The 10,524-nt window shown below is 34.1% G+C and overlaps 2 protein-coding genes across 2 annotated transcripts; one reads left to right on the top strand and one right to left on the bottom strand.

Annotated features, from left to right (window-relative positions):
- The first annotated feature begins 534 nt into the window (after positions 1-534).
- Positions 535-934, top strand: LOC131076965 (uncharacterized). Its single transcript, XM_058014320.2, has one exon. The coding sequence runs from the start codon at positions 668-670 to the stop codon at positions 875-877; it is 210 nt and encodes a 69-aa protein (XP_057870303.1). The 5' UTR covers positions 535-667; the 3' UTR covers positions 878-934.
- Positions 935-7,950: 7,016 nt separating this feature from the next.
- LOC131076964 (hydroxycinnamoyltransferase) lies at positions 7,951-10,031 on the bottom strand. Its single transcript, XM_058014319.2, has 2 exons — positions 9,423-10,031; positions 7,951-9,344 (listed from the first exon to the last, which is right to left on the bottom strand). The coding sequence occupies exons 1-2, from the start codon at positions 9,975-9,977 to the stop codon at positions 8,376-8,378; spliced, it is 1,524 nt and encodes a 507-aa protein (XP_057870302.2). The 5' UTR covers positions 9,978-10,031; the 3' UTR covers positions 7,951-8,375.
- Between the last annotated feature and the right edge of the window lie 493 nt (positions 10,032-10,524).

Here is a 10,524-nt window from a genome sequence, read left to right as displayed (position 1 = left end):
CCAAACCAAAATTATAAAGTGAGCTTTATGAGAAAAAAAAAGTATACAGTTTCCACACGTGGACGGTGGAGATTCAATCCAAAGATCTCAGACTGCACGTCCCCCGTCCCGTACAATTCCCACATTAAATTTGCCGAAATTTTAGCCATTTCTATTTCTTTTCCCCTAAAATGAGTGCCCAATCATGATTTTAAAAAAAAAAATTAATAAAAATAAAAAACGTCTGCGTTTCGCCCACGGCGTTCGTTTAAACTCCCACGAAGGCAACTCTCACACGTAACGAAAACGAAACCATCGACGATGAACGTTTTCTCCGAAAACTCGGGACTCCATCGGGGCCGTCGATAGAAGACCTAATTTTCTATTACGGAATTGACGGCACGGTCAAAGTAAACCACTTGTGCACTAATCTCCACTCACAATTTGACGCGTGGAGGGCCATAATGCACAAAAATTTGTCTTACTCGTTTAATGAGGAATCAAATGCATATCAAATCCGCACCGACTTAAGAAGCAAAAAACAATGTTTTGACAGCTACAGATCACCTTTTTCCTGTCCAGTACTTTCTGGAGAGAGAAGCTTAAAAACTGCTACTTAATAATATTTTCCCCCTTACAGAGAGAAAGTTGTGGCAGAAGCAGAGAAGTCAGAAGATACGGTGTTTTAATGGCAGACTGGGGACCAGTTGTGGTGGCGGTTATACTGTTTGTATTGTTGTCTCCAGGGATGTTGTTTCAGCTTCCCGGCAATGACCGCTCAGTGGAGTTCAGCAACTGGGCCACCAGCGGAAGATCTGTTCTGGTACATTCCATCATTTTTTTTGGCCTCATGGCCTTGTTTACTGTTGTAATTGGTGTGCATATATACACTGACTGATATACAGCGTTAGAGTAGCTGCTGTTGTAATAAAAGAATGGATCAACTTTTGTTTTTTGTCGTCTGTTCTGTTCTGTGTGTATATTTTGATTTGGGTTTTGTAGATCTTTGAAAATCAAAGGTGATAAGAAATACCCAGAGAATTTCTGAAAAGAATTCTGGGTATTTTGGATTCGGGGTCTGTTCATAGAATAGATTGAAACTTTTCTTGTTCGGAATTGATGAATCTTTTCTTTTTTGGAATTGATACTGAGAAAAAATGATCTTCTATGAAAATCTTATCATGTTTGTAATTTTTTTCTTCTGTTCTTCTAAATATAATGATCTTGTAAATGATATAAAATCATATATTGAATCTTTTATTGTTTGAAATCGACTCTTTTGATTCCTGACTGGTTGTGGGGAAAATCTGGCTTGATGTTTTAAGGAATTTTAATGGCGTTCTGTTAATTTGAATGGTAGAGAATGAATCAGATTTTTTTTTTTTTTTTTCCGAAATGTGAGGTGGGTTCAATTTGGGTGGCAGTTATTTGTGGATATCCAGTTGGAGGTGAATATTTTAGCAGTAGTTATTCCGTTGTCATTTATTTGCCCACTACTAGTGGTAGTTGTTGAAAAGTAGACAAAAATTACTAGTTTTTTTTTTCATTTTTTGTTGGGTAGTCAAGATAAAAGGGGAAAGATGCATGAAATACTTTATAAAAAAATCAAAAGTGGGAAAGGAATCTTTTTTATTAATATATGCAATTTTTTAATAAAAAAATATTAATAAATATGGTAGACAAAGGTTCATACCTCAAAGAAAATGGGAGAAGGATTTTGGTGTAGGTTTAATAAAATAAATTTTAACATACAATTTATGATGTTTTAGGAAGACCGGTTTTATTGGAGGTTCAACAAAATCATTTTTTTCTTTTTTATCAATACAAAAATTTATTTTATCTATACAAATTTTTTTAAAATGCTGTAATATTAAAAGTAGGAAAACAAGGGTAAAATTCTTATAGATTATGTTTTTTTTTATTTTTTTAATATTTATTTTGGGAGAATGTGTCAATTTATGCATAGATCAATAAATAATTTAATCATGTGTAAAGTTATGTTTTTTTAAGGCTTTTACTTACTTTTATTTTAATGTGATCATTTTTTTATGTTTTGGATTATTTCTATGCAAGAAAAGTCAATTTTGTGGTAATGGATTTGATCAATAGAATTTTAAAATTCAAATTCAAGTTTAGCTTGCTTCTACCTATTTTACTATTCATTATGAGCCCACCACACAAAATCATTTGTTCATTTATTTATTACATGCTTTTGTATAAAGGAATCTATTTGAATCCATTTCACATCCTTTTACATTTTATCTTCTTTCATTCTAGAAGTATTTATGTAGCTATCAATAGTATAACACTTCAGTTTGGTACTCTAAAAGACTTTATATATTCATTATAGGACATATCTCATTATTTATTAATCTTTTATAATATTTTTTGGGGGATTGACTTAGGAGGACATGGCCCCTTCTACAATCCTCTTGGGTCTTCAATGTAGAGGAGATGGTGGAGTAGAGAAAGGCAAATTTAATAAAGCACAAAATCACAAAGACCAAATCCATGCAATAAAATGATTAATTGAAAAAGACCTCAAGGCGTGAACTTGATAAAAAATAAAGAAAAAGTAAAACACATAATTTGAGGCAACATATAAAGGAAGAAGAATCATTTACTTTCTTAGTTGAAGTCAAATCTAAAATTCCCACTAAAGTTATGCATCTTCACTTATGGAGCAAAGCATCCCGATCCATTTTGCATTTACCTTTCCTAAATTAATATTAATTATAGAAATAATTAAAACCATGACTCTTATTGAATTAAACTAGATTAATTGTTTCTTATGCATTTACATCTTATCAGATTAGCCTAAATTAAAGTGAAGACATTATATTTTCCTTTGCATTTGGTAAACCCAACCATCCCCACACGATTTAATCTTTTTACTAGGAGGTTTTCCCTAACATATTTAATTCTCTTTTGCTTAGGTTTCATTGCATTTACATTGTTGCATTCTTTTCTATTAGGATTTCTAAGCTTTATTATGACATATCTTTTATCCACCCTAGACTAACATTTTAGGGTCTCACTTTTAGATTTGACATACATATGACATATTGAATGGAGTATGTGTATGAAAATCCATTTGGTTGTGAACTGTTGACATTATAAGTTGAAAAAAATAATAATTAGTCAATAAGTACTTGCAATAGTTATAAAGTTGAGAAAAATAATAATTAGTCAATAAGTACTTGCAATAGTTATAAAGTTGAAAAAAATTATAATTAGTCAATAAGTACTTGCAATAGTTATAAAGTTGAGAAAAATAATAATCAATTCAGATCAAAGGTGAAAGATGCACACAAAATTAGTGAAGGGGACATCATTTTTAAAGGAAGTGGAGGGGAAGATAATATTGGAGTTTACATAAAATTAGGTTAATCAACTAAATTTTTTATAATGTATTATAATTCAATCTGTACTTATAATTATGAGTTGTGGGTGTGGATAATTTAGTAATTAATGTTAAATTATGAAAGTAAATGAGATAAATGCGTGTTCTTAGCTTTATATTTGAAGGAGAATAATCCAAATATGACACTAACTTTTGGTTGCCTTGGGACTAAGACCTAATCCTCTATTTCTATACTCTACTTCAAAATTTGAACAATGTGTGCACTCAATGAGGGGTCAATTCCATGGGTTTGGATCTTTTTTGTGAACATGAATTAATGCTATAACCCACATATGGTTGTCTATATATTTTTTCTCTTCAATTCTTTGAAATCACTTTATTTCATTTCACTCTACTATTTGGAATAATAGTGTTTATAAATATGTAAATGAAATTACCTTGATAAAGAATAAGTTATCCTAGGTCAACCCAACAAAAATGATTTCTTTAGGATCATCCAATTGATAAAATACAACAAGCTTTAGTTGTGAAAATGCATCAAGGAAGAATGTATAGATTTGGGTTCATTTTAGTGCACCAATTTAGAAGTGTTCTTAGCATTCTTCTCTCCTCGAATTTAAACGATATACAAATGTGTATTAGCAATCAAATGAATGTAATTGAATGCATTTAAATACAAGATCATAGTAGTAAATCATGCACTATGTGTGTACTTGAATTAAGGCTAAAAAACAATGGGTGGGAGTTACCCAAATTTTGAATTTGAATTTTAAATGTTAAGGTTAAATCCATGGGTGTAGGATCAATTCGACACATGCATGATTAACCTATCAAATTCTACTAGTAGCTTAGTTTAGATATTTTATTTAGCTTTTACCTCATAAAGTTTTGCAATTTTGAGTTATGGTTTAAAATTTATGATCAAATAGACAACAAAAAGTCAAGTTGCCAAAATGAAATTTTTGGGAATAAGTGCATGGACATGAATAATAAATGAAGAATACATGGGAATATGAGAAAATATTCACTAGTTAGACATGTGAGAATGTGTGTATTGAATAATGACATGAAATGGCATGGGTATGCAAATTTCATCATACATTTTACCCCACTTTAAGGTTTGTGTGAATTTTAGAATAATCATATATCTCAAAATACGTAGCACTCACAAATATGCATGCAAAGTAAACTTAATGCATAAAATGATATCTTGAATGTCCATATAAAGAAATGAACCTTATTAGATGTTATAATGGAAGTACATCCTTTTACGTGCATATTCCATCAGAGTACACAAAATAAAGGGAAAATGTGCAATTGTTAGGAATAATGAATAAACTAAACCACATGTCCCTAACTAGGCCACATGTCTCAATTGTGTTGTAAAATCCACTATTATAGGAGCTAGTTTAGGAATCAGTTGAGTCAATTATGAAAGTTGTTAAACTACAACAACAATTATAAATTGTAACATTTCCAGTTTAATATCAATCATATATTCAGTTTTTTGTGTTTTATCATGGTATCAGAGCTAGTTTGGGCTTAACTCCCTCACGAGAGAGACCAAGATTATGAGAGTGAGCCCAAGATGATGAGAGTTATTATGAGAGTGAGCCCAAGACGATGAGAGTTTGAGAGTCTATTGAGCATGTTTGTGAGAAAGAGCTATTTTGTGTGCTTTTTTTTTGTGAGAGAGAAAAAGCTTTGTCTGCAAAAGTCACTTATGTATGTTGGTCATTAGCAAAAGAAGAATCTGTATTTAGAGGAAATGTTGTGTAGATATATAAGTTTGACCCTATAGGCAACCAGCCTTTGTGTAGGCTGCATGGAATCTACAATGTTTAATGCGATGCACTGGAGGCTAAATGTAGAGGTCACCTTTCAGCAGATGGAAGCCACTAAATCTTTGTCTCTATGCTTTGGTGACAAGGCTATTGTTTTCTACAAAGATGTTATGGTACATGTGAAAGTGATTATGGAGTGATAGGCTGATGTTAGCCACTTCTTGTGTGGTAGCTTGTGGATGTCATGGGTGATGTGGAATGCAAGCGAAGTTTTGCAAGTTCTACCTTTCTCTAGTTCGAGCAATGCACTATAATTTTAGTATAGCCTATGTAATAGTTTTTTAGTTGTTCAAGTCTATTACTTAGTGGCAATTGAGTCTATTTCTAATTTATGTTTGTAAGGGGAATGGGAGATTTTAGGTTCAAAAGAGTCAAGTTGTTGCTAGTTAATTATTGCACTTAGAGGTTCATGTAAGGAACCTGTATGAGCAGTTTAATAACTGCATTGTAAATGTCACGAAATTATAAGTGACTTGTTTGAAGTGCCAAGGAAGAGAATAGGAAAGTGTGAAGAGTGCCAATGGAAGGAATACATAAGCCATGGTTAGAAGTCATGCCACCAATCTGTGTGAGAGGTGATTAAAGACAAGATGCTAGGAGATGGCCTCACCCATATTTATAAATATGGTCTGCTTATGGCAGAAGTCTATGAATGAGGTAGACAATGTTGTAAGAAATGAAACACATAATGAGACCCTTCCGGAAAATTATTGGCAACCAAAAAAGAAATAGTTGTCAAGTTAAAGCTCAGTTTTTGTTTAACACTGGCATGGATCCTTTGGTAGTGTGCAATGACAGCAAGAGCAATTGTGTAGATGAAAATAATATATTGTAATCTTAATGAATATTAGTGTAGTTTATTCATTAAGGGGGAGTGTTAGGAATAATGAATAAACTAAACCACATGTCTTTGACTAGGCCACATGTCTCAGTTGTATTGTAAAATCCACTATTATAAGAGTTAGTTTAGGAATCAGTTGAGTCAATTATGAAAGTTGTTAAACTACAACAACAATTATAAATTGTAACATTTCCAGTTTAATATCAATCATATATTCAGTTTTTTGTGTTTTATTAAAAATGAGTTACTTCGATCACACAAGAAAAAATCGAAATCATTATAGCCAAACTTTACTAACATTTATTATAAGAAACATAAGAGAGATGAGTGTAATATTTAGAGTTGTGAATTCAACCAAGAATGCAAACTATAAGTGAAAGGAAAACATTAACAAAATATAAAAACGAGAATTTTTTTTTTCAATTGGAATCCAAAGCATACAAGCATGAGTATAACAATAATAGCAATGGGTGATTATAGTATATTATATACCATCCAAGAAACTAAAACAATGTTGCAATCAATATAGAATAAAGTGAAAAAGACCCTAATTGAACTTCAGTGAGAAAAGGACATAAGTGAAGATTAAGTTAAAAAATAGAGAACATACCTTGTTCACATTAACAAAAAGGAAGTATATATATAGAAAGAGCTTGGTGGTCATGGGATGACAAGTTGGATGGAGTGTTGGCATGCCATGTGGTATCTATGTAGTCAAGGGTGGTGGCCATGCAGGCAGATAAAACTCACTTTATACGAGAGGTGAATTTTATCTGCCTATATAGTCACTTCTCTTATCAAGAGAGTGCTTTTGTCTAGCACCTATTATGTATGCCCCCTACAATTGCTTGTGGAACCCTACGCATGTCAAGCTAGAGGATACTATGACAAATCAGAATTAAATAATGAGGAAGGTAAATTTCTATTCGTCTCCCCTATCTTTTTTATTTTTAATATATATGGACCTACTAAAATAGAAGATAAGAGAAGGCTATCCTCAATTATCGATTCATTAAAAAGGAATATGCTTTTGTTGCGAGGAGATTATAATGGATGTTGAAGAAGCTATCACACACTTCTTGATTCTTCTTTATTTACCCCAAATGAAGGCCATTCTCTAATCACTCTCTTTCCAAAAGAGAAAGAATAGATCTTCATCGACAATAAACTTTGTTCAATCCTAAGCAGAACATACATATCTCCTAGATTGTCACTCTCCATTAGCCAATTTTAATATTATATTGATTATTTGTTGCAATGCATTTAAACCCTTCAATAAATGATTCTTTAAATTCATCATTGAATGCAACCTTCAACTGTGCACCACTGACACTCATCCTCTTTGTAAGGTTCCCAAATCCGAGTCCTTTTTGCAGTAATAATGTCTACCAAACCCCATGTTTGGGTAAAATAGAAGATACCTTAATCAGCAGTGTTGATGTATGGATTGAGAATTTGAGAGGGGTTTTTGTTGCTAAGTTGATTTTAATGAATAGTTCAATTTGAATTGTTGTGTGTTGTGTGTTGTGTCTTTACCAGTTAAACCTCTTACTTTAATATAGAAAGTAAAAACAGACACAGTTGAAACTTAGATCTAAAAAAAACATTTGGTGTATATATCTAGCGTACAGTTTTCAACTTGTGTTTCTCTTTCAGCTGTTCTCTTTTATTCGGATAATGATTCATCAAATGACCTAAAATGTTGATGCAAACATTCTTACACAGTTGAATCTAAAATATATCATAATCAATAACATGAACTGTGAAAATTTGATAAATTTAATTGTGTTTAACTTATTAGAACTTCATATATAAGATTGATTTATGTCATACTTATTAAGATTGATCATGAATATTACACATGCTGTTCTAATTACATTCCAGTTACACAAGTCAATATTATGATCAAGTTGCATTCCAAGTAATTTCCAACATTGAATAATATCTAATTTATTCACATCATTCTATAAGATGTCACAACAATTCAAGCCAAACTTGGATAGGCTCAACAAATGGAGGGCTGAGTGGATGCCCTGCCCACTTATGCAAATCCTTCCTGCCAAAAATTAGTAGGAACTGGGCTGCCTTTTAGCTCTTGTTTATACAGGTTTCTAGGATCTTGAAGAGAAGGAAACCAAAGCACAAAGTGGAAGGAGTACCGAACATACCAATCACATGTACCAGTCAATCATACAAGATTTTGGCATGTGCTCATTACAAACTCTTACATATACCATGCACATACTGCTTAAAAATAAGAACTCTCAGCCTGGAAATCATGGTTGCTCCGGCTAGTCCACAGGATCACCCACAAATTGCAGCATATTAAAACAGAAATCATTCTACGCTAGACGAAGAGAAGCTTTTGTAACAAGTCCATCTGGTGTTGAGGAAGGCAGGTGGAGACAAGAATGCTTTTTCCTCCATCCTTTGGACATGACAAATGCATGCTTCCAATTTCATATATGTTGGCCATCTGCACATCTACAGGCTTCCCCCATCCATAATCCATCTCGTATAAGGGAAATCTTGGAGAACTTGCCACATTAGTTCCGTACTTCCACCCTGCTTCTTCAAGTAAACTTACAAAATTTCTGTTTGGAAATTCCGCCCAGTCAATTAGATGATTGATCTGCGCTTCCTGAGTGCAGGAATTGATGAGTTGCTGGAGAACATCTGCAGCGAAGGAGATGTCGGCATGGACAAGCTTGTTCGCTGTCGTCTGCGCCACACCCATAGATATGCAGTTCCCAAAATAAGTTGGAAGCAGGGGAGGTTTAACCCTGTCCCTGCAATTAGCCAGCACCAGGAAATAAACGGCTTCTTCCAGAGGCACCTCGCGAGCTCTGATTACACATCTCCAAAACTGTGCCGCCACTGCAACAAACGAGCTCGAAACCCCACTTCGATTTTTCAGCTCCTGTATTATATCTTCTGTAAAGCACAATGTTGAGCTTATCACTTCTGTTGTCCTTTTGGGATCCCCCCATTTCTGAAGAGACTCTTTGGTTTTTTCCACATTCCAGCTGCCAGATGTTTCCATGCTGTCCAACTGTGAATCCTCAGTTACAAACTTGAATATCTTAGCCCCTGTAATCCCATGGCTTACTATCTCGTGGGCTTTGAAAGAAATTGACATGGGGCTCTGGTTACCTTGTTTCAAAAGTGCTCTGTCGTGCTGAGGAGGTTTGGCAATGGAGATGCCTCTACTACACTCTGCCCACGATGTCATGAAATGCCAATAAGAATTTCCATCCACCATAACATGATGAATTGTGGTTCCGATGCTTATCCCGCCTCCCTCAAAAGCTGTAACCTAAAACACCCAACTTTCTTTAGTGGAAAAGAGTTGTGCCAAGTGACAGAAAATTACATGTTGTTTAACTTTAAATACCTGTATTGACAGAAGCGGTCTACCATAATTTTCATCTGCAGAATTGTCGGCCTCATGGACAAGATTTTTGAAAAAGGGCTTTCGCTGAAACCCATCTTTTTCCAGGTCATGGAAGGGTACATTGATTGACACCTCCTTAAATTCTACTCCTCGGTTGTTGCACTCCACTTCCGGCCTGCCGGATTCAGAAATTTTCATCTGACCTGCCAGCGGATAGAAATGCACCAAAACTAAGGACAGCCCATTTTTCAGGTTTTCTATTACTGAAGAGTAATCGTTTGCATGAGTGAGCCTGTAGAAGAGAAGTCTCTGAATATTGTGGAAGGGTAAAAAGAGAAGATCGAGACTGGACAGGAACATCGACTGCCTCAGGGTTGGCACGGCCGGTTCAACCATACAAACCCTCTTTACCGTCACAACTGCTTCTGCTTCTCCTCCGTCCATTGCTCCAATGGCAAAATGATGGTGGAACTCATTGAAGTCCCAGATATGTTGAGCCCGAGGAAAGGGACCAGGAGCCAAGAAGAAACAGACAATTTTATATATATCTTTCATCTTGTAACCTGTAAATAGTTTTTTATTTTATTTTTTTAAAGGAAAGATTCTTTGATAGTCAGTCTAGATATGAACATGGGTTTATAGATGGTTTATATATGAGGGATACATATCTTTTCTATTATGGGATTTGAATTTGTGAGCTTTCTTTTAAGAGCACAAGTTCATCATTAGACCAACTCAAAAAAAAGTATGAAGATCTTAAATGTTTAATTGTATCTATCTTAAATATTTTCATACTAGGGGAAGAGCACCACCTATCACCAATGTTCCAGTTATGGTTCACTCCTTGCTCATCCAACCCCCAAATTATTTAACTTCAAAGAAACCAAAATTGGATAACTAAAAGTTCGTTAATAAATTTCACTTATACCAATAGCCACGCACTTTACCCCCAGCAATTAGTATTTTTGGACTATAATTGATTCATTTGTGCACCTTTGTTGGTACCCATAGTGGATGACTATTGGAGCATTCGTGCATAAGTATTGGCAGTTTAAGTGTATGGTTATTGGGGCATCTTTAAGTAGGCATCAATGACACTTTT

This window comes from Cryptomeria japonica, chromosome 9 (genome assembly GCF_030272615.1).
Source record: "Cryptomeria japonica chromosome 9, Sugi_1.0, whole genome shotgun sequence".
Classification (NCBI taxonomy): domain Eukaryota; kingdom Viridiplantae; phylum Streptophyta; class Pinopsida; order Cupressales; family Cupressaceae; genus Cryptomeria; species Cryptomeria japonica.
The sequence above is the reverse complement of the archived record's forward strand: the minus strand, read 5'-3'. Positions and strand labels throughout refer to the sequence as shown.